Source organism: Bos mutus, chromosome 11, assembly GCF_027580195.1.
Source record: "Bos mutus isolate GX-2022 chromosome 11, NWIPB_WYAK_1.1, whole genome shotgun sequence".
NCBI classification, from domain to species: Eukaryota; Metazoa; Chordata; class Mammalia; order Artiodactyla; family Bovidae; genus Bos; species Bos mutus.
The window spans coordinates 33,526,715-33,550,949 of record NC_091627.1 but is presented as its reverse complement, the minus strand read 5'-3'; the positions used below and the strand labels follow the sequence as shown (position 1 = coordinate 33,550,949).

Below are 24,235 nucleotides of genomic sequence, written 5' to 3'. Positions count from 1 at the left end.
GAAATTATTTCAGCATAGCCATCAGCTCTGATGTTTGTCTTTTCTAATCTTGCCTTTTTGATCAATGACCCAGCTTCATGGGAGCTTCAGAAAAATCCAGATTTTCCAGACCCTTGGAGATGTGATGGAACCTGGCTGATGGACACATGGCTGGTATTGTGACCTAGAGCCCCCAGCTCCTCTCCTGCTCACTGAGTCCTGGGCCCAGACTCCAGCAGGGAACCTGGGCAGACCACTCTCACTGGAGCCTATGAGCTCCAGGGGGCCCCACAGTGACCTGGCTGCCCATTTGACTGTAGCATGGGCTGTAACACTTCCTCTGTAAACTCAGCCTGGCTCCCTTCCTCTCTTCTCTCACATTCCATCTGTGCACAGCCCTGCCAGCTCTCCTCGGAGGACATTTGCATCATGCGGCAGCAGGTGGGCTCTTGAGGACAGCTTCAGTGAGCCATGGTCTGCTCAGCTGCCCCTGTGCTGCTCCTGGCCATGACTCTCCCTCTGGTGGAGCCACCAGCTGTCCAAGCATTCCAGCCTGTGAGTAAGCCTGGGTGAGGACCACGAGAAGGTCTGCAGAGATGACAGTAGGGGCCTCTGGGTGTGACAGGCAGCACGGTGTAGGATGAATGGATGGGTGGATGGGAGAGGGCTGCAGGGTGAGAAAGTCATGCTTTTTTTTTTTTTAATATTTATTTGCCTGAGCCGGGTCTTAGTTGCAGCATGTGGGATCCAGTTCCCCGACCAAGGATTGAACCCAGGTTCCCAGAACTGGGAGCACAGTCTTAACTACTGGACCACCAGGGAAGCCCCTATAACATATTTTTTTTAAAGAGGATGGTTTTTTATGAGAGTTCAGCCTAATTTTTCAGAGTGTGAGGATAGCTTTTGTTTCTTTATTTGAATTCCTGTGAACACCAGTGATGCCTGCTGCACTTTAGGTAAAGGCTCTTCTAGTCAAGCTTGCCACTTAAAAATGAAAATTAAAACTTGCCAAATTTGGGAACCATTGGCATAGAGGAGGAGAGAATCTGAGGCAAGTCAGCAGTGTCTAGTCTGGCACTTTATGATTTGTGTGTTCTCCCAGGTGGGTATCTATCTATAGCCACATACTCATCTAGTGCATATCTGTTTTTAGACTGACCTCCTCACACACATGCAATTTTGAGAGAGGGAGGTGTGGGTGAGGAAATATTTACACACACCAGAGACCTAGGTATTGCTTCTGCTCACCCTCATGGCAATTGCTATGGAGGGAATAATCCCCAAGCTTCCCTGATAGGTCAGTTGATAAAGAATCAGCCTGCAATGCAGGAGACCCCGGTTCGATTCCTGGGTATGGAAGATCCTCTGGAGAAGGAGTAGGCTACCCACTCCACTCCAATATTCTTGGGCTTCCCTGGTGGCTCAGCTGATAAAGAATCCACCCGCAATGCGGGAGACCTGGGTTCAATCCCTGGATTGGGAAGATCCCCTGGAGAAGGGAAAGGCTACCCACTTTCTGGCCTGAAGAATTCCTTGGACTGTATAGTCCTTGGGGCTGCAAAGTCAGACACGACTGAGCGACTTTCACTTTCTTTCTGGGTGCCAGGCAGCTCCACCCAGCCCTCCTCACTGGAGCTCCAGACCCAGTCATTTCAATCAGCCTAGAGGCCCAGGGATGGGCTTCCCAGGTGGCACTAGTGGTAAAGAACTCTCTTGCCAAAGCAGGAGACATAAGAGACATGGGTTCGATCCCTGAGTTGGGAAGATCCTCTGGAGGAGGGCACAGCAACCCACTCCAGTATTCTTGCCTGGAGAATCCCCATGGACAGAGGGGCCTGGAGGGCTACAGTCCATGTGGTTGCAAAAAGTCGTGGAGGGACTTAGCACACACACACTCACACTCACAGACCCAGGGATGGGTGCATTCAGGAAGCAATTAAGCAAAGCTTGTTGACTCTCAAGGGTGTGTCTGGTTCCTGGGTTCGGGTGGGCCTTGCCAGCCTGGGAGGGATCCCTGGGGCTGCAGTCAGGCACCTTCTACCAGAAGCTGGCTTTCCCCTCCTGTTCTGCCCGCTTGATTCCAGTCAACAAGAGGAGCTTCCGAGAGACCAAGTCACAGCAGATTACCCAGGCTGCCCCCGCAGCAGCTTAGAGAAGAAGGTGTCCCTGGACAAAGGCAGGGTTCAGCTCTCCCCAGAGTCTCCCTGTGCTCTGTTCCAGGGACAGAATCAGGCTCGAGGGGGATCAGGGCCACGGCTGGACCCCGAAAGTGGAGCAGGTGGTGAGTGGACGAATGGGAGGGTGGGGAGCAGGGAACGAGGCAGAAAGGTCTGGGAGAGGCACCGCCGAGGGGGAGGGCAGTGCAGGTCAGAGAGACCGGGTCTGGCACCAGTCACAGGTGTGAAGGCAGCTCTCTAGCTGTGAGGTCTTGACAAAACCTTTTGCTCCTGGAGAGTCTCACCTGTGCAAGGGGGGTTGTTGGAAGGGCAACATGAAGTGGCAGGTGTGATGGGTGAGCAGAGACCACCTTCCTGGGTCCTGTCTGTGTGGACTTGTCTGCATGGGCTGTGGGAGGAGGAAGGTGGGACGTCTTCAGGTTCCTGGAGGGGACAGCTAGTGTCCGGTCCACAGCAGCCGCTCCTTTCCCTCCAGCTCTCCCCTCTCCTGCAGAACTGGTCCTGGTCTCCGTCTACATACAGCTGGACTTCTCTGATGAGCCCTGGCCGGTGGCACTCTCCCAGCCCCTGACTGTCCCGGCTGCCTCGGCTTCCTCGGCCCCAGTGACTCTCACTGGCCTCAACTTCACAACAGGTGGGGAAGAACCTCTCCTGACCCCCGGCCTTTCAATGGCTTTTAACTGCTCAGGTGGGAGGGGGAGCTCAGGGTGCGAGAGCTGCCCAGCCCTCCCACAGTGTCCTGATCTGAGATACTGTGGGGAGCTCCTCCCTATTTCTTGGAGGGTCTGCGTGCCCAGCTTCTTCCCCACCCCTCATCGGACAGATCTTCCCTTCCTGCTCCATGTCCCCATCTTCTAAACTTTGGCAGAGGCCCAAGGGGCAGATGATGCTGAGCCGGGGCTTCTCCACTCCCACCTCGGATGCCTTTGCCCAGCATGCTCTGCTGCTTTGAACCCTGGCTGGGAAGGCAGTGACTTTGGGATTGTTCCAGAAAGCTAGCCCTAGGGCCTCGCAGACAGCAGGCATTAGCCTTTCCTGGACACCCTGCTCACTTCTCATTTCCCTTCCTTCTGTCACAGAGTGCAATGTCACCCACGACGGGCACAGCTACTGTGCTTGCCTCTCTGGGTACCAGTGGAACGCCAGCATCTGCAGCCATCGCCAGCCCTGTCAAACCACCATCAAGCACCGGCCGTGTGGCTGTCTTGTTCTGAGCCCTACTGAAGCCGGGTACTGCGAGCTGCTGCCACCTGGTGAGGAGGGCTGGGAACTTGGAAACCAATAGCCCCGAGTGAACAAAACCCTCTCTGTGTTTTTTCCTCTCTGAGGGCTGTATCTCTGCCAGCTGGTCCAAGCCCAGCGGCTCCTCTGGGTGAGAGAAAATGCCAGGTATCACAGCAGATCACAGGCCCCGCGCTTGGGACAGGAATAGTGAGACTAACCAACAACAGGGCTCTGGAGACAGGTGGACAAGGAAAGTTTCCTTTCTGGTGGAGGGGGAAGTCTTAGGTCAGAAAGCTTCCCTGTGTGGTTCCTACTGACATATAGGGTCTTCCAGGCTGGACTGCAGCAGCCACACTCCTCCAGGGACAAAACAGGACAATTAGTGTTGGGTGGGGAAGGAGTGAGGAGAGATGGGCTTCGGAAAATGGGGGAGGAGGGCGAGGCTCCAGGGCCACAAGTTTCTGTTCTGGGGGTCCTGTCTCCTGCCTCCTGCAGTCCCCGCAACCCTGAACCTTGACTCCTGGCTGCAAATGCCTGGCAACACGCTGAACCTGACCCTCCTCATGAACCAGGAGACCACTGACCTGAACTGGTTCCTGTGGCCCACAGGAAGCCCCAGCCCCGTCCTCCTGCAGGCAGGGACCTGTGTGTCCTTGACCTCCAGCCGGGGCCAGACTGTCCTCAGCATCGTCAACATCTCCCATAGATGGGCAGGTAGCCCGCCTGTCGCTCCCTCCTCCTCTCCTGCCTTCTCGCTCCTCCCCTTCTTTCTTCCCTCCTCTTCCTCTGCTCCCCTCCATCTCCTCCTCCTCCTCCCTCTCTTCTTCCTTCTTGTCTTTCCTCCTCTTCATTTTCCTTCTGTCCATTTATTCATTCTGGGGAAATGAAGGCTAAGAGGCCCATGGATGTGAAGAATTTTGATGAGAAAACGCGAAAAGCATGGTCTCAATTTCAACTGAGGACAGATGTGGGCTTTTCTTCATGATGCCAAGATGGCAGTGGGTGGTGCGGGAAGAGCATCTCCTGGAGACAGGGAGGTTCATCTTAGGATGCACGGCAACAGGCTCGTGACAAAGCGTCAGGATCTCCTTTTCCTCCTAGCAGTCCTTGAGGGCACGGGGATCTTTTCTGCTGGGGTTTAGCTCAGGCTGGATGGGGAGGGCAGACCTAGGGAGTGGCTGGGGAGGCAGGAGGGACCCTGCAGTACATGTCGGGGCTGAGCAGCTGGGAGGTGCAGCAGGCGTGTGTCTGCAGGTGAGTACATATGCCGCTTCGAGGCCCAGGGATTCAGGTGGGAGCTGCACCAGGTGGTGAGGGTGCCCCTGCAGGCAACAGATGTGACTGGGCTCCCAGACCAGCTCTCCGTCTCCTGTGCCACCTCCCCCGGCTTCCAGCTGAGCTGCTGCATCCCCAGCACACATCTAGGCTACACGGCTTCCTGGAGCCCCAGAGAGGGCGGCCAAGGTATGGAAAGGGGCTGACTGTCTTGGGGGTCCAGGGAGAAAGGGCAGCTAGTCGCCTCCAGGCAGCTGGGGCTCCAGCCCCCAGGAAACAGGCTGCAGTTCAAGCTGGGAGTTCCAGGTCCAAGTCCAATACTTTTTTGACCCCAGTTCTATTCAACAATAACCACATGTGTGTAGACAACTTTCACATCATGCTGTCATCCACACGATCTCCTGGAACCCACCCAATGCTGCTGTGCAAGCTTCCTCTAATGATGGTCCCATTTTACAAATAAGTCCACTGCGGCTTCAGGGCCTGGAGCTTGTAGGACACCCCCGACACACCACCAGGGTCTCCCGGCCCCAAATCTCAGCTCAGCCTGCAGTAGTCTGCTGCCCACATACCACTCAGCTTTTCTCCACTGTTTCATCTGCTTCTGAAATTGCTAGAAAGACCCCGAGGGGTCTAGGCGTGTCCCTGGTCCGGAGACCATTCCCTTCTCGTGTCCCCCTCAGCCTCCGTATTCAACAAGCCGGACTCCCAGTGCTTCATGCTGGCTGTTCAGCACTGCCCTACAGCCAACACCACATACATTTGTGAGCTGCAGAGCCCGGGTCTGAGTCCTCTCAGGGTCACCGTCTCTGTCACCATCATTCAGGGTATGTGGGGCCTGGGATCCGGCCAGCCATCTTCTCACTGCCCACCCTGGGAGCTCCCCCTGGGTGTCTCCCTGAGCTGGGCAACACAACCAGACTCAAAAGCCTGCAGGGGTTTCTGCTCAAGGAAAGGCTTGGGCTTGAATGAGCTGCTAAGCCCTCCCTGATGTCATTTTTAGATGGAGACACCACCTGCCCTGAGGACTCTTCAATTGTTGCCTGGAACGTCACCAAGGCTGGCCATGTGGCACAGGCCCTGTGTCCTGGGGACAGGACGGGCATGGTAAAGAGGCCCTGTGTGCCTGATGGGGTCTGGGGACCCATCCACAGCAACTGCACAGACGCGGAGCTCCTGGCTCTGCTCCTCAGAGCCCAGGTAAAGCTTCTGACCCTGCTGCCCACATGCCCCATCCTCCATGATCTATCCCTTCCTCAATCAGGACCCAGCTTTAGAGTCCTTTCCCCCCGAGGCCCAGCAGGAAGGTTATTCAGCTTCTCTGAACTGGAGCCCTAGCAGAGCCAGGAAGTAGGTGTTGAGACCCTACTACCCAGTGTTGGTGTAGTCCCAAACCTTCATGCCCTCAGGTATCTGCTCCACAAACCTTGGTGTGAATTCCTCCCACGTGGCTTGTTCCCCTCTCTGCTTCCTGCTCCCCTGGGATGGGATGTGGGGAGAAAGAAAGGAGGTGCTGGGCCGGGAAGGAGGTGGCCCTTCCTTCTTGACGGCTCACCAACTCCCCTCCTGCTGTCTTATCTGTCTCAAGCTGCTACAGGCAGGCCAGGGCTGGCCTGAGGAAGAGGTGTCACAGATCCTCGCTCAGCTGCAGGAGCAGGTAGAGGCAGTGATCTCCCCCTCTGACTTACTGGCCCTGGTGGCCACCATGACAGTCCTGGCCAAGGTGGTGGCAGACACCGGAACACAGCTCAACTGCAGCGCCCTGGAGGTGAGATCTCTGAATCACAGCAGGGGCCAGCTGGGTAGTATGGGCAGGAAGCTCTTCCCCCAGGCATTTCTGTCCCTCTGACATCGCCATGGGCTGTCAGATGGCAGACCTTTCTAGAGTCCAAGTGTCTGCTCTCCTGGTCCCTCTCTCCTCCTGCCTACACCAAGGCCATGGAGCGTGAAGGCCTGATGCTGGGAACACATGGGAGGCTGGGGAAAACAGGAAGGGGTGTGGAGACAGGAGTTCAGAGGCGTTCATATGTGTGCAGGCATGTATGTGGACTTGATCTGAATCCCCCCAGGCCCACACACAAGGTACCTGCATGAGGATACTCAAACGCACTTGGCTTTGCGGGACTCACCTAAACCAGCTCTCAGTATAGGCACCAGGTGGTGAACCCTAAGCTGCAGCCAAAGGAATAATCAGGGACAATGGCCCGGCACATCCTTCATGTCTGGAACATGCATCACTTGTGGCTACAGACATGCAGGTGGTCCTCTACTTCAGAGAGTGTGCCCTCTACCACTGGGCACCACTCCTAGCTTTACAGATCTGGAGGGGCCCCCTTAGGACATTAGAGGCCCCAAGGGATGGAAGGGGGAGGAGGGTTGTCATACAGAGGGGTGGGGTGTTCCTCAGGAGCCACATATTGAAGGCACCCCAGCAGTTGGCTGAACAACCCCCCACCCTTCCCATTTAGAAAGGCTCTCTTCACAGGCCTGTCTTCCTCTCCCTCTTTCTTCCCATCCTTGGGTCCTGAGCTAGACTTGGAAGGATGGGTTTGGGGTCTGTGGTTCCCAGCGCCCCAGCTCAATGCTGTGGGCTCTGGCAGCCAGGCCTCATCTCTCTATTGGGTGTTGCAGGCTGTCCTGAAAACCACAGACAAGGTCCTTGGCATGAACTCCAGCTCTCTGTGGACCCTAGCCCAGAGGCAGACGCCCTCGGTGGGCTCCAGTCTCCTGCTGGCGGTGGAGACCCTGGCACACAGCCTGTGCCCACAGGACCAGCCTTTCTCCTTCGTCTTGCCCAACGTGCAGCTGCAGAGCCAGCTCCTCGAGCCCACATTTCCAGCTAACTACAGAGTCTCCTTCCCTACTCAGCCCCCACTGAAGGCATGGATTCCCAGGCACTCATTGGCGCCCCTGCGCCATAACGGAACCAACGTCAGTATTACTAGCCTGGTGCTGCAGGAACTGGACCACCTTCTGCCCTCAAACTATGGGCAAGGGCTGGGGGACTCCCTCTATGCCACTCCTGGTCTGGTCCTCGCCATCTCCATCATGGCAGGTGGCCAGGTCTTCAAGCAGGGAGAGGTCATCATGGACTTTGGGGACACAGATGGCAGTCCCCACTGTGTCTTCTGGGACCACGATCTCTTCCAGGGCAAGGGAGGCTGGTCTGATGCAGGGTGCCAGGTGCAGGCAGCCAGTGCCAGCCCCACCACTCAGTGTATCTGCTGGCACCTCACTGCCTTCTCCATCCTCATGTCTGGACACACGGTTCCAAACAACCCCACCCTGGAGCTGCTGAGTCAGGTGGGCTTGGGAGCCTCCATTCTAGCACTGCTCCTGTGCCTGGGCGTGTACAGGCTGGTGTGGAGGTTTGTGGTACAGAACAAGGTCGCCTACCTACGCCACTCGGCCCTGCTCAACATGGTCCTCTGCCTGCTGGCCGCAAACGCCTGCTTCCTAGGAGCTCCGCTCCTCCCTGAGGGGCCCCGCAGCCCAGTCTGCCTGGCTGCTGCCTTCCTCTGTCACTTCCTCTACCTGGCCACCTTCTTCTGGATGCTGGCTCAGGCCCTGATGTTGGCCCACCAGCTTCTCTTTGTCTTCCATCAGCTGTCCAAGCTCCGAGTACTCTCCCTGATGGTGCTCCTTGGCTACCTGTGCCCGATGGGTTTAGCAGGTATCACCCTAGGCCTCTACTTACCCCGAGGGCAATACCTGAGCGAGGGGGCATGCTGGCTGGACAAGAAGGGAGGAGCGCTCTACACCTTCGTGGGTCCAGTGCTGGCCATCGTGGGCGTGAATGGGCTGGTACTCACCATGGCTGTGCTGAAGCTGCTGAGACCCTCGCTGTCAGAGGGACCCCAGGTGGAGAAGCGCCAAGCCCTCCTGGGGGTGATCAAAGCTCTGCTCATTCTTACACCTATCTTCGGCCTCACCTGGGGGCTGGGGCTGGCCACTCTGCTAGAGGAAGTCTCCATAGTCCCTCACTACCTCTTCACAGTTCTCAACGCCTCCCAGGTGGGTGACACGGTGGCAGGCATGCTCTTTGCCCTGTTAGACAGCCTAGGTCACTGCCAGTCCCTTCTCAAGGAGGTATCACGGTGGAGCAGAAAAACACAGGCACAGGAATTTTAAAAGGCTTAATTAAGTCTGTATCCCAGTTCCTCCATGGACTGCTAGGTAACTTTGGACAGACTTCTTTGAGCTTTGGTTCTCTTATCTGTAAAATATCTGAAATTGCTATTGAAGTCAGGGAATTGCCAGTACCCAATCTTTTGATATTCATCTTCCTCGTAACAGTAAGAAAAGCATCTGAAATGGATCCTATGCATCAAGTGATGTTAATGCTCAGAACTGAGATGGGAAGCCTCAGGATGGGAATTAGGCGAAAGGACAGAGGTTGAAGGAAGAAGAAAGGCAATGAGTTGATTTCAGTTGATTCCTTCCTCCTTGACTAACGGATCCCCATATCCCTCTTTTCAGGGTGTCTTCATCTTACTGTTTGGTTGCCTCATGGACAAGAAGGTGAGTCTGCTCGTCTCCCCATGCCTGACTTGCACTGGAAGGCCGGGCATAACAGCATTCACCTCTCTTGCAGGTCCAAGAGGCTTTACGCAAACGCTTCTGCTGCAGCCAACCCCCCAGATCCACCATCTCCTTGGTGAGTTGCTGGCTTCAAGTTTTACTTTGACCCCTGAGAGCAGGTCAGAAGTAGATGTTCCACAGCCTTTGAAGGAGACAGGCACAGCTAGAATCCAAGAGAATACTGGGGATTTAGGGCCAGCTCTCCAACAGCAGAGAAAGCAGCCCAGGCAGAGGACAGATTCAGGTTCCCGGGCTCCTGATTGTATCCTGGACTCTTGGTAACTCTGGATTGTCCCTTGTTCCCCCTCTCTGAAAATCTGCCTCCAGTTGGCATTTGAAAAGTAGGATAGGTATGCATGGGAGTCACTGCAGCTGGGAGCAAAGTTTCTGCTGCCCAGGCATGAAGGCAAGTGAAAATATAGAAATGGATACAATCCATCAAAGGAGAGATGGCAATAATAATCGCTCTGCAATTGGGCCTTTCCACCCCCTTCAGGCTTCCCTGGTGGGTCAGATGGTAAAACATCTGCCTGCAATGTGGGAGACCTGGGTTTGACCCCTGGGTTGGGAAGATCCCCTGGAGAAGGAAATGGCAACCCACTCCAGTACCTTTGCCTGGAAAATCCCATGGACAGAGGAGGCTAGTAGGCTATAGTCCATGGGGCTGCAAAGAGTTGGACATGACTGAGTGACTTCACTTCACCCCTTCCTAGGCCACAAATGAAACCTACATCTCAGAACACAGCAAAGGAAGAAGTAAAGATGCCAGGTGAAAATGAAGTGTTCTTAGGGGCAGCATGCATAGCATGTGGTGAGGCTGAGTGCACAAAGGGCTTTCCAGCAAAGCTCTAAAAGGAAAACTCTTCGTATACCTGTCCCAACCCAATGGCGGAAAACAGATTTCTTCAAGTGGACATTTCTAGATGGGCTGAAGAAGGTGGAGGCCTCAGATGTGGATAGCATCTCCTATTGCTTTCCCAGAAAGGTGGAGGAGGTGTCACCACCACCAACCCTTGACTCAGTTCACTCTGAAAATTCCTTTTCACACTATCAAAATTTTAATCATCCTGAAAAACCATTGTTTTGAAGGAACTGCTGTTGGTGGGCCTGGAGTGCAGAGGGGAGAGGGGCCTGCAGAGGCTTCAGGGAGAGCTCCTTGGTGGGGAAGACAGAAACTCTGAGTGACCCACAGGCAGAGCTGGTGTTCCTTCAAGGAGGCTGAGGGTATGTCCTTGAAGCCAGGGATGGGTCCTGGCCAACGATCTGAACACTTTCCCCTCCCAGAGCTCAGCCAATGGGAAAGGTAGCCCTCCCATTAGTCACACTCATTTCTCTTGTAGTCATCTGTCTCCACCTCTAAACTATCCAAGCAAGAAAAGCATGAAAAACTAGCTGAAGCTACCTAATGAATAAGCCTGCCCTTGCTGTAAAAATAATCACCAAAGTTCAAAGTAATTACAAGCAAAACTATCTCAACCAGGTTTTTAACTAATCAACAGTTTATGTTACAGAGATATTTGATAAAAATGGTTTTATTTGAACTATTCAGTGATTTCTTGTCTAATGATTTCTTCCCTATAGTTACAAAGAAAGGATGACTTTAAAAAAAAATAAAAAAGAAAGGATGGCTTAATTGAAAGGAACGCTGATCTTCCAAACACTGGAGGCAAAGGACAGAATTTGGTTTCTTTTCAAAATATAGGAAAAAGTGAAGTTAATAGGTCTCTCTTTAAGCTTTATAAAACACATCACTATATGTAAGTTTCATACATATGTATGTATATAAAAAGTCGTTGATAGAAGGGCATTCATAAGCAGGAGGCAGCAGTACTGGAATCAGCGGGGGCTTTGCCTTGCCGGTTTCCCTGACAACAGAATCATGTCTCAATTCCACTTTTACATGATTAACATTTACAGTCTTAATTTTTTTAATTATAATTTTTCTTAATTCAAGTAATATAGAATAGAAGCAGCAGACTCCTTTTCTGAGCATGCTTCCGAAGATACATGTGTGTTCTCATCTTCCTTCTCAAATGATTACACGTACTCAAAACACACTCTGCTGCTAACAGCACACTTTAGAATGGATAAATGAAATGACATTAAGCCTTTGTTTACTTGGCTTTCATCATTTAAAAAAAAAAAGTGGAATAAACAGAATGCTCTGGAGGTAAATCCAAGAAGGCGAGATTTAGCAGCAATTGTATTTCTAATAAGAAGGCTTAAAGAAATAAGTAAACAAGTGGACAGATAAATGTGCAAAGGATGTGTACTCTATGTTTGCACCCTTAAAAAAGAGGCACGTGGTGAAACCAATTAGGATATATCCATCCCAAGGAATGCTATGTGGTCACTAAAAATGATGACACTCAGCTACACCTACCAAAATGAAACAATATTTAGGCTACATATCTAAGTAATAAAAAGGGGTTCCAGAACAGTGTACTAGGCAATTACGTTCCATATGTCCATATAAATATGTATGCGTTAAAAAGAGATACCAAAATACAAAGAGTGGGTATCTCTACTTGATTCTTCATTTTCTTCTTCTACTCTATATTGTTTGAATTATTTTTTTATAATGAGCATGTATTTTTATGTTAGAAAAAAAGATTTTCAATAAGTTTTCCTGACCATTTTGCATATTTAAAAATAGAATCTTCACAAGCAAGGAAACACAAAAAAAATACATCCTGGAATTTAAGTTTGTACAGAAGGATAGACTACATTAGGTGTTCCTGGGAAAGCTCTGAACTTTCTATCTGGAGTTCTGCTTTGGGAATCAACTGATCACTGATATTCCTTTAAGTGTGAAAGGGGAAAGGGCTTCTAGTTGAGTATGACACTGAGTACAAACACTGCCAACATGTCTGAATGCTTCTTCTCTTTGACAATCATCTATTTTCAGAATAGTACTACTATTTTTGTCCTCCAGTCCCCCCATTCTCCAATTTCCTCTCAATCAATGATCACTCTTCTTTGAAGAAGCACAATATACCGGTTGAGAGTCCCCAGAAAACCACAGTGATACAGGCAGAGAGCCTCTGAGTCACCGACTAAAATCTGAGAAAGCCCAGGAGACCCTGATACCACCTTTTACTCCTCAAGAGAGACCAAAACTTGAGAGGCCTGAAGAAATATACAAAACTGAGAAAGGACACAGGGAGGAGCCAGGCAGAAAATTAAAATTCTTCTCTCAGGAAAGATGGAAGCAGAGACTGTTGGAAGCAAACAGCTGAGGGCAGGGGAGAGCCGAGGGGAAAGGGTAGGGGAGCCAAACTTCCAAAGTCTGAATGAAAGAAAATAAAGGCAAATAAAGGCTCCACTCGCAATTGGTTATCAGGTAGAACACAGAGTGTAATTAAAGTTTTACATGGAAGACACTTTAAGTTGGGATCTTTACGAAGAATATAACCAGTTTCAGCTATTTAAGAACAAACTTTAAGGAGACAACTGTAATCACCACAGCCAAGGATGGGCTTTTGTAGCAGTCATGCAAATGAAAATAACGCGGGTGTCTCTTGTATGTATAAAATGTTTTGAAATGGTACATAGCTTTAACCTATGTGCTCCTTTCCAATCCAGTTCCACTGCCCCCCACCTAGAGGTAACCTCTGTTCTGAATGTTTTCCCTTACCTTAAAAAAAATTGTTTTTAACTGTGATAAAATACACATAAAATTGATTACTTTAACCATTTAAAAATATACAGTTCAGTAATATTAAGTACATTCACATTGCTGTGCAACCAACCTTAAGAATTCATTTTTCAAAACAGAAACTCTGTACCCACTAAACAACTCATCATCCATCCAAGCCCTGGCAACCACCATTCTACTGTCCTTAAGAATTTGTTCTGCATATTTAAATACCTGGTACAAATGGAATCATACAGTATTTCTTTTGTAATTGGCTTGTTTCACTTAGCATATCCTCAAGGTTTATCCGTGTTGTAACATGTGACAGGATTGCCTTCCTTTTACTCATCCATTGGTCCATCAACGAACACAAGTTGTTTCCGAGTTTTAGTAATTGTCCATAACGCTGCTATGAACATGGGTGTATAAATATTTCTGAGACCCTGTTTTCAATTCTTTTGGATATATACTAGAAACTTCTAGGTCATATGGTAATTCTACCTTTAACTTTTTGAGGAACTGCTATACTATTTTCCATTCCATCTGCACAATTTAAAATTCCCATCAATAGTACACAAAGGTTTCAATTTCTCCATATCCTCATCAACACTTGTTATTTTCAGGGTTGGTTTTTTTTTTTTTTTAAGTAGCCATTCTACTGGCTGTGAAGTCGCAGTTTAATTTGCATTTCTCCAATGACTAGTGATGCGAAATATCTTTTAATGCACTCATTGTTCATTGTCAATCTTCTCTAGAGAAATGTCTATTCAATCATTTGCCAATTTTTAAATTGTGTTGTTTTTCTAGATGTTGAGTTGTAGTTCTTTATATACTCTGAATTAATAACCCTTATCAGATATGATTTTCCCCCATTTCATAGGTTGTGTTTTCAACGTGTCCTCTGATGTACCGACGTTTTCTTATGAACTCCAATTTTTTTTTCTTTCCTGTGCTTTTGGTGTCATATCCAAGAATCACTGCCAGACCCAGTATCATGTAGCTTTCCCTCTGTTTCTTTCTAAGGGTTTTATCATTTTAGCTCATGTTTGTGTCTTTGGTCTGTTTTGAGTTCATTTTGTAGAGTGTAAAGTAGGGGTCCAGCTTCATTATTTTGTATGTGTATTTACAATTTTCCCAACACCATTTGTTGAAAATACTGTCCCTACCCCACTAAATAGTCTTGGCACTCTTCTCAAAAATAATTTCACCATATATGTGTTCCTTTATCTGGGCTTCTTTTTAAATACTAACTCCAGATTTCATTCAAATTTCATCAGTTTATTAGTGTTCACCCAGGATACTAGCATTACCTTTAGCTGCCAGATCTCCTTAACCTCCTCTGGTCTGTGACAGTTATTCACGACCTTGATAGTTTTGAGTATTGGCAAGAATTTTGTAGAATGTCCCTCAATTTAGTCTGATGTTGTCTAAAGATTCAACTAGGTTATGGGTACTTGGAAAGAATACCACTAAGGAGAAGGGCCCTTTTGATTACATGACACCATCAGGTCTGTGATATCCACATGCCAACACTATGATGATAACCCTGGGCTCTTAGTTAAGCTAGCGTCTGCCAGGTTTCTCCACTGTAAGTTTGCCTGGTTTTCCATCTTCATACTTTTATTTTTTGGAGTTGAGTCACTAAGTCCAGCCCACACTCACCAGGGGAAGGGCATGCTCCACCTGCGGGAGTATGGGGTCTACACATATTATTTGGAATTCTTCAATAAGACTTTTTTTTTCTTGTTTTGGAAAATATTTTCATCTCATATGTAGGCATCCTAGGAGTATACTTAGTTTTGCTTGTTTTTGAAATTTTGCTGTGGATGAACATTTTTTATTTATAATATTTTGCTATTAAAGAGCAATGCTGCTATCAACACTCTTGTACACGTCTCCTGATAACTTGTGTGCACGTTTCTTCAGGAAATATACCTAAGAGCGGACATGCTGGACTATAAGCCATGTGTCATATTCAAATGTACAAGATAATGCCAGACTGTTTTCTACAATGGTTGTAGCAATTTGCATTCTTACCAGCAGGTATAAAAAGTCCCTATTGTCCACATTCTCACTAACGCTTAGTGTTCTCAGTCCTGTTTATTTTTGCCAGTCTAGTAAGCATAAACTAATACCTCATCATGATCTTAGTTTGGTTTTTCTTGACGACTAATGAGCATATGAGCATCTTTTTATGTTTATTCTCCATTTGTGTATTATTTTCTAAAAAAAAAAACCTGTTAATATCTTTTGCCAGTTTTTACCATGCTCTCTTCTTACTCATTTACAGGAATTCTGTATACATCCCAGATCCTTTGTAAAATATATCTATATCATGTATATTTTGTAAGATATCTATCCTATGTATATGACAAAGATATAAAAGAGATATCTCTATCACATGTATAATATACCTTTGTAAAATATATATATATAGATATAGATATAGATATGCACATTCTTTGTTAAGTTGTATCTGTATCTTCACATTTGTGGCTTCTCTTGCTACTCTATCATATAAAGAACAAACGTTCTTATTTCAACTTAAGCCAACTTATACATCTTCTCTTTTATGGTAACACGTTTACTGTCTTGTTTAAAAAAAAGTACCCATCCCAATAGCGGTATTTTTCCCTAAATTGAAAAAAGTTTTTTACCTTTTATATTTCACTTATCTAGAGTAAATACTTGTGATTTGTAAATATACTGATTTACAGCATTAAAAATTCAAGTTATGTAGAATTTACCAATGAAATCATGGGGAAATGATGCTGGGATCCTCAAATAACCTTTTAAGAGGTTAGCACTTGCTCCCTTGCCTAAACTGTCCCTGAACTAGAGAATGATTCTGATTGCCAGTAACTTTCATACATCTAAACAACATTCACATAAATGGTTGCAGCTGAGACTTTGCTTCAAAGCACGAGCACACATGTTATTCAATGCAGTTTGGTTGTCAAAAAACTGAGGATTTTTAGTATGTGGACCAAATCTTTAAAATTTCTTTACACCTGGCAAACAGAAACATCTCCAAACAATAATAAAATAAATTTACTTCAATTGGACAATGGGGAAAAAATGGTGTTATTCTAAAGCAGGACTTTATGTTCCTAGCGGCCTCATGGTGGACCAAAATGGTTAGAAGTTACAAATGAGCAGTCCAAGGCAAAATCTGTCTCTAAAACAAGAGAACCACCTCTTACCTCTAATAAAACAAGGCAAATGATTCTCAAACTTTTCTACTTTATTAAGGTTAACCAACATGGGCGTCCTTGTTGGCTCGGATGGTAAAGAATCTGCATGCAATGTAGGAGATGTGGGTTAGATCCCTGCATCAGGAAGATCCTCTGGAGAAGGGAATGGCAACCTACTCCAGTATTCTTGCCTGGAGAATTCCATGGACAGAGGAGCCTGGCAGGCTACAGTCCATGGGGTCAGAGTTGGACATGACTAACACTTTTAACAAGGTATTTATACATCTAAACATTTACTGTAAATTTTCAGTGATGCTTAGATTCTGAATTATTTTCCCATAATTAAGTTAATTTAGGCACACCGGTTTTGTGTTTTATAGAAAACGTTTATCGTTAGGTCACAAATAGGAATGAGTTATAATTTGCAAATGTTACAAAGGTGATCCCAAATCTCACCTAGTTTCTTTCCAAAACTGCAGCCACTCATTCAGTCCTTAATGAAAATAGAGACCAAAAACAATTGCTTGAACTTATCACTGTGAGAGATTCTGGTAACTAAGGAATCCCTGAAAGAGGAGTAAGCTGTGATTCTTGGAAAGCTCAGAACACCGGAAAGGCTTAATTGCAAAGTATTGAACAAAAAGCCACAAATTTTGCTTTCCTAAGAGGAGCTGGGAACTAGAGATATCATTGAATAGTGCATTGAAATGGCATTGCCTAGGCCGAGTGCTGCACAGAAACTCCAGGTCACCTCTTCTGGATCTATTATTTTGGATAAGCTTCTACTATCATAGCATGGCCCTGTAAAAGAAAAAAGAAGTCCAATTAGAGCAATGAAAGGCAATGAATCCAGCCAGTATGGAGGCAGAGGAGAACCATGGGAAAAGTACAGGCTTTGGAACTCAATCCTGACTCTGCCATTCAAACACTGTGTGATCTTGGGAAAATTATTAGCCACTCTGAACCTCAACTTCCTCTGTAAAATGGGGCTCATGGCGCCCACATCAAAGTATTTTTGTGAGCATTAAATTAAGTGATAGCATACAATGTGTGTGTGTACATACACCACACACACACATACATGCATACACGTGTGTATCAAAGTCTGCCTAGTAGAATCTGATTTCTAGTAGATGCTCCATAAGTGGTTGCTATTAAAATAAGCCACAGTGGCTTTTTTTAGCTGTATAAAAATAAACACAATACAGTGAATTTGACAACAGTTTTCTTTCTTGTGAGAAAGATAAGAAAAATGGGGGCTTTTTATTTAAAAATGTAAAAAGGTTACATTACTCACCAAATCCAGAAAGCTATCAAATAACAGGGTCAGGACTTGAAACCAGATGATTCCAAAGCCTGGTCTCTTCTTTACTACTCTATGCATGTGGAGATGATAAGCTGCGGTCCCACAATAGTCAAAAAGTAGAAAACCCCTTCCCACGTACTAGGCACAGTACAGTTACCTCCCTAGTTTAACCCTAGTATAGGAATGTATGATGTCACGAGTCTAAATCCTATCTGATAATCATAATCATTCTTTCTTCTGGACTGTTATCAATCCAGTTAACAGTTTAACTAATCTCCCTACTTCTAGATTCAATTCAATCCCCACAGTATTTATTCAGTTCAGTCGCTCAGTCGTGTCTGACTCTTCGTGACCGCATGAATCCCAGCATGCCAAGCCTCCCTGTTCATCACCAACTCCTGGAGTTCACTCAGACTCACGTCCATCAAGTCAGTGATGCCATCCAACCATCTCATCCTCTGTCGTCCCCTTCTCCTCCTGCCCCCAATCCCTCCCAGCATCAGAGTCTTTTCCAATGAGTCAACTCTTCGCATGAGGTGGCCAAAGTACTGGAGTATTTATTAAGGAACTATTATTTACAAGGCACCGAGTTAAACACTGTGTGGGTACAAAGTTTTGTTACGTGGTTTCTATCCTCAATCTAGTATACACTGTAGTTCAAAACAAACTGTTAAATGCCCTTGATACAGGCACAATCAAACAAAAGAACAGGGGTGGGAAGGTCTGACTGACTTGGGGTTGTCCTAGAAGGATACATAATAAGTTAGAATATTCCTTCTCCTGTTTTATTTAAGCTGTGTTATTTTCATGTCCCAAATCTATTATAGTATTCTACATCAGTGATGCCCAACTGCAGTGATTTTGCTCCCCACCCTCCCCAGAGGACATTCAGCACTGTCTGGAGATATTTCTGATTGTCCCAGCTGTGTGTATATGGTGAGACAGGGAGAGGGGGTAATGAGGGGGGTTGTTTGCTACTGTTATCTAGTGGACAGAGACCATGCTAAACACGCTACAACACACAGCACAATCCTGCCAGCCAAACAAAAAATTACCTAGCCCAAAGTGTTACTAGTGCCAAAGCTGAGAAATCCTGCTCTAGATCCAATGACGGATTCCTCCTCTGATCTAATCATGTCTATACAGCACTCACTTGGCTCTCAATGAAACAATGCCAAGTTGAATCTAGTGTCTAGAATGCATCATCTCCTTCCTCACTACACTTAAACTTCTAGAGGAAAGTAATAACATTGGATATTATTCTTTGTTCATTTGCAAACCATCTAGCATTAGGTTACTAATCCTCTATGTGCTAGATTAAAAAATTAGGGAACAAACACTCAAAACCAAAGGACACTGACTGGTGTGGACTACGCACTATGTACAGCATTGTGCACCAGTTATCTCCCCCAGTGAATCTTGGCATAGAAAGATAAGGAGGGCTCCAGTCCCGACCAACCATGGTTTTCCGTAAACGAAGTTACCCAGATTAGAAATACTTCCAATCATGAAGTCTAAAAGATTCTAACCTAAAAATAACTGACCCCTTGCTTTTTCAAAGTCTCTGAGGAAAAGCTATAAATAAAGGCTTTTAAATGCAAGATGTTTATACTTTTACATATCTTATTCATCTTGGTCAGCAACAGATAGATTCTATTATCTGGTGAAAAATCAAATCTGTTTCCAGCAGGGTTAAAAAAAAAAAACCAGATTACAGCCAGCCTTCCTTTGGATTGTAGTCCCACAGTGAAACGCTACAGGTAGGAAGTTTTGTCGGTAACACAAGTAAAACAGATAGAAAAAACCTGTAGAAAACAAAATTTTCCCCAGCTAAATAGCAATAAGTTATCCAGAGGTAAATTAATTCTCCATTGTATAGTTTACTTCTCAAGAAAGACAGTTTTCCTCTTGGAGAGATTTTATAGATAAGGTCTCAAGGTGACTGAATAAAATTTTATTATTAAAGAAGAAAATATATCAAAGTATGATTAATGATAGTGTCTGATGAGATTATAAGTGATTCTAGTCTTATTTTCTACATACTTTTTGTATTTTCCATCATTTCCATAATGAGCACATGTAACTTTTATAAATAAAACCTGTAAACATTATTTTAGGGGGAAAAAATTTTGGATTTAAATAGCTTCTTTCATTCAAAGTACTCTCAGGATTGAAGTTGTACTCCCCAGCCCTCAAAAATGGGCTTTTTTTCCCCAGTTGTGTGTCATCAGAAAAATCACTCTAAGACTGTATCGAATTAAGATAAATCAAACATTCTTGGATGAGTTTGTTTCCAGAAAATAACTTTCTGGAAACTCCTATTAAGCTTCTGTGACCTACCTGCCCTCCAGCTGCACAGGCAGCTACTAGACCATACTGGCCTCCTTCCTTCCGTAACCTGTTGGCAGCTGCCATGACCAACCGACAGCCAGTGGCTCCAAATGGGTGCCCCAGAGACAGTGATCCACCCCAGTTGTTAAACTTCTCCAAAGGAGGCAATCCAACCTGGCTCCCACAAAAATAAACACAAATAAAAAGGTGAATTTACTTAAAAATCAGGCCAGGCTCTGAGTAACAGGAAGTAATAGCAATAGAAGGAAATAACTTTCTTAAAGACCCACCATATGCTATTTGACTACAAAAGAAATTCCAAATCAATTCTGAAAGCCAAGAGCCCTGTTTATTTTTCATCTGACATCAGAGTGGATAAACAAAAGACAATTTGAGTTTTTGCTTTTATTTTTTCCAAAGAATTTCCAGGAGGTATTTTTCAACTAAGAAATAAATACATGAAATAACACACAAAAATTTTCCTAAGAAGCAGCAGCCTTCCTCTTCATATTTTTATTAGCAGGTATTAAAGCTCCAAATATCATAGTGCTTTGGAAATTCAAAGGTTTTTTCTGGTGGGGGGGGGGCCCACACTGTGTGGCATACAGGATCTTAATTCCCTCACCAGGGATAGAACCCACATCCCATGCAGTGGAAGCATGGAGCCTTAACCACTGGACTGCCAGGAAAATCCCTCAAGCATATCTTTTTTTTCCTCAAGCATATTTTTAACCAGAAACTTACCTTGGCTTTTCTACCCATGTAGTTTTGTGCAAACCAATCAGAATCCATGGCCTTCAAATTAGCCAAAATCTGACCCTAGAAAGGAAAATAACTCAATAAAGACCTTCTTGTAGTAAAATCCCTCAAGGCTTTCTTTTTTGCATGAGTTTGTCTAACTTTAGAGCTAAGGAAACCTTTATATCAGTTTTCCATGAATATTTTCTAAAGAAACAACCTGATACTTCTGAAGGGCCTCAAAGAAATAGCTTCAAAAGATATGTTTTTCAACACTGTGGGTGTAGCCCTGGATTTCCTCCCAGTAGTGTTAAGTCAGTACTTCAAACATAAAGCTCTACTTGTTTCACACATATTAAATGATTATAGTCCTTTGATATGTGTCTTTAAAGTGACTTACTGAGAAAGCTTCATGAAATTCAAAAACATCAATATCATTCATTGTTAATCCTGCCTTTTCCAGAACTTTTGGAGTAGCATACGTTGGTCTGAGAAGAAAAAATTTAGTGATACAATATTAAAACTTTCATTTTAAACTAAAGAACTCTTTCATATTCCCCAAACTGAATTTTACAGTTATTAGAAAGTCCTCTACTCATTCACTGATTCTACTCTACAAACAAAGTGTTGTTGATACAACAGTAAACTGAACAGACATGGCCTCTGCCCTCTGCAGTTGATATTCCAGACTCAGAGAAAGAGATAATAAGCAAGTAGACAATAAAAGAGAAGGGCAAGTTAATAATGTGAAGAGCCAGAAGAACACAGAGCTCAAACGGCAGAGCATAAGGGGCATGGCTAGTTAAATAACATGATGGAGGCTAGTGAGGGTACAGCCTTGTGAGGAAGGGAGAGGAGTCTATCTAAACATTAGGAGGGTTTTATAAAAAGTTATTCTAATTGTGTTGCAGAGTAAGTAGCAGTATAAAAAAATGCTTATGACATCTTAATGTAAAAAAGGATATAAAGTTGTATATATATGATAACTGTAGTAGAAAAGCATAGGAAAAAGTAGAAAAGTGATAAAACTATAAAACGATAACACAACATAAAGGATTATTATTTTAAAACCCAACTTACAAAACAATTATGAACTCAGTGCTTTATATACTTTTAAAATCTATGTAATAAACATGGGTAACCAATATTTTCTAGAATAATCCAAGAATATACATTGCTACCTACCCAAGTAAAAGCTGATCTTTTGGATCCTGGGACACGTACATGAAATCCCTAGGTAAAAAACAGAAGGGTGAGCTCTGTACTAAAGTAAAGAAACCAGAGGAAACTTACTTGAATACTTACTTTACCTCAGATATGCCTTCGGCTTATAACCCATGGCCAGAGCTTTTTCCTCTGCCATAATCAGCACTGCAGATGCACCATCGGTCTGAAATGTTAATTGGAACAAAAATGTTAAATAACTGCAGCCTACCTGGTGCTATTTCTTCAGCCATCTTCTATGCTCTGTTCCTAAATTTACCAACACATCACACTTACAGAGTGACTCTCTATAACAAAATCTTTCCATTTTATCCATCATTAAGTCACAATTTGACACACACACACTGACCCATTTTGGGCAGATGAGGGTAGAAAAGTCTATTCAAAAAGTATCATAATTATCAAAATGAATGATGAGAATTGGTAACTCAATATGTATTCATAATAAACTAGAAGTTTTTTGCTTTTGGCACAGAATACGAGGGATTTTGTGAATTAATCCTCCCCCAAATCTCTTCTTTACTGATTTATTTTTATATTTTCTGGATTGCTTCTCAGCTGTTTCTTGCCTGTGGCTTGTACATGATTTTCTTCAATTTAAAGACTCTATAACAAGCAAACCACGAAGAAGAAGTGGAGGACAAATTAGTACTACTCACAAAAGGCCTTTACTACTGTTTCAAAAGAAAAAGCTCAAAAAAAAAAAAAAAAAAAAAACCCATAAAATTCCAAAGAAAAAGAAACTACTCTCTAGAATTGACAAAATTAAAATAATCTCTACCGTAATTTCAGACCATATTTTTTTAACTCAGTAACTCTGAAGAGGCTATGCAGCCACTACCAATAAGGTGGCCATAAAGACTGGAAACACAGGTGACTATACATAATAACATCATATTACTATATTCAATGTGCAATTGTGAAAAACTGCAATGAATACGGTGCATTAACAGCATCTCTGAAAACCCATGTATCTGTGATGTATTACCTCTAATGACTTGTGTTTCTGATTTTGATGAATAAACCTGAACCTTTTGCACACCTCACAAGTATTCAAGGGGGTTCAGATCTGCCAAGAGTGTAACCGATGCCATATGAACCTATCATCCAATTTGGTTTTAGAAATAACCACCTAACCAGTCCTTCACTGCTCAGGTTTTACCAGGTGGTACACCATCCTGTTAAAATCACCTCAGGTATCCTTTCCTAAGCTCAAGAGCAGGCATTAAATTGTCATTTATCAAGGTCAAATATATCAAACATTTGCCTGTGTTTCTTTCTAGACTGTATGTCTGGGTAGGAGAATGATACTGTAAAAAGAAACACTGACCAGATGAACTATATCCTGAAGACTGCACCCAAGGTAGAAGGAGGGAAATCACATCTCACAAGCAGAAGCAGAATCAAGAGGGACATTTAATAGAGGAGGAAAGAAAAAAAAACCCAAGCAAGGACATGAAGCTACCTGCATACAAGTAAAATAACAACCAAAAATGAGAGTAGATTTACTCCATGATGCTTATAGGAAAGTAATTTGGGGGTCAACATAAAACATAATTTTCTAACAATCAGAACTAGAAAAAGTATCTTGTCATTCTCTCTGCCTACTTTTCAAGTCTTATGTTGCTCAGTTGCTAAACTGTATCTGACTCTCTGTGACCCCATGGACTGCAGCATGCCAGGTTTCCCTGTCCTCCAAGTCAAAGACGACTCCCTAAATTCATATCCTGTGTTCCAACCAGGCTTTTCTCCAAAGAGGCCCTTTGTTCTCCTAACTCCCAAAGTTGCATTTGCCATTCCCTTTGCCTAGAAAGCCTTTTATACACTTCTTAAATTGGCTTGTACCCTTCCTTCAAGATTCACTGATCAAGTATTACCTCCTCTAAGAAGACTCTCTTACTCACCCAACTATGTATCTTCTCCAAGAGTCAATGCTTACAGTCATCACAGAACTTTCTCACTACAATTAACTATTCTTTTTACCTCCAGTGCCCAGCACAGGCAGGCAAAATTTTTTGACTGCTGAAGTGACTGAAGAGAACAGCTTTTTTTTTTTTTTTTTTTTGAGAACAGTGTTTTTGTATTAGAATGGTGACTGGATCAGGTGATTTTTATGGTTTTAAAAACGGATTCTGTTTTAATAGTGTTTGTAATAGATAAGTATATTCTATTTATTTTTGGCTGTGTTGGGTCTTTGTTGCTGCGTGAGGGCTTTCTCTAGTTGTGACAAGTGGGGGCTACTCCCCAGTTGTGGTGGGCAGGCATCTCATTGTGGTGGCTCTCTTTGTTGTGGAGCACAGGCTCTAGGCATGTGGCCTGTGGCCAACAGTAACTGTGGCAGGTGGGCTCATGAAAAGTTGTTGCTGAACCACAAAAAGATGCCAGGATTCTTGGCCTCCAGAGGAGAATTCAATCCGGGGCCAGAGACAAGGCTTGATCGCTCAGAGCTTTTGTGTACTAAAGTTTTATTAAAATATAAAGGAGATAGAGAAAGCTAGAAGGGGGCAGAAAGTGTTAGGGTTAGCAATGTAGTTATATACTCTCCAATTAGTCGTTACAAGGAATCAAA

General features: G+C 44.9%; 2 protein-coding genes across 5 annotated transcripts in view; one reads left to right on the top strand and one right to left on the bottom strand.

Moving 5' to 3' along the window:
* The first annotated feature begins 399 nt into the window (after positions 1 to 399).
* Positions 400 to 12,436, top strand: ADGRF3 (adhesion G protein-coupled receptor F3). Its single transcript, XM_005895764.2, has 13 exons — positions 400 to 534; positions 2,200 to 2,260; positions 2,650 to 2,790; positions 3,236 to 3,416; positions 3,850 to 4,094; positions 4,635 to 4,844; positions 5,339 to 5,482; positions 5,659 to 5,855; positions 6,244 to 6,423; positions 7,287 to 8,669; positions 9,135 to 9,176; positions 9,250 to 9,312; positions 9,950 to 12,436. The coding sequence occupies exons 1-13, from the start codon at positions 451 to 453 to the stop codon at positions 10,007 to 10,009; spliced, it is 2,991 nt and encodes a 996-aa protein (XP_005895826.2). The 5' UTR covers positions 400 to 450; the 3' UTR covers positions 10,010 to 12,436.
* Positions 12,437 to 16,096: 3,660 nt separating this feature from the next.
* HADHB (hydroxyacyl-CoA dehydrogenase trifunctional multienzyme complex subunit beta) overlaps positions 16,097 to 24,235 on the bottom strand; it is a 30,134-nt gene continuing 21,995 nt past the window's right edge. For all 4 annotated transcript variants that reach the window (XM_005895692.3, XM_070379241.1, XM_005895693.3 and 1 more), the window contains 6 exons: positions 21,753 to 21,832; positions 21,628 to 21,675; positions 20,843 to 20,930; positions 20,449 to 20,523; positions 19,714 to 19,878; positions 16,097 to 16,868 (listed from right to left, as the gene is read on the bottom strand). In XM_005895692.3, coding sequence (XP_005895754.1) covers positions 16,833 to 16,868; positions 19,714 to 19,878; positions 20,449 to 20,523; positions 20,843 to 20,930; positions 21,628 to 21,675; positions 21,753 to 21,832 — 492 coding nt within the window. In that variant the 3' untranslated portion in view covers positions 16,097 to 16,832. The remainder of the gene's footprint in view (positions 16,869 to 19,713; positions 19,879 to 20,448; positions 20,524 to 20,842; positions 20,931 to 21,627; positions 21,676 to 21,752; positions 21,833 to 24,235) is intronic.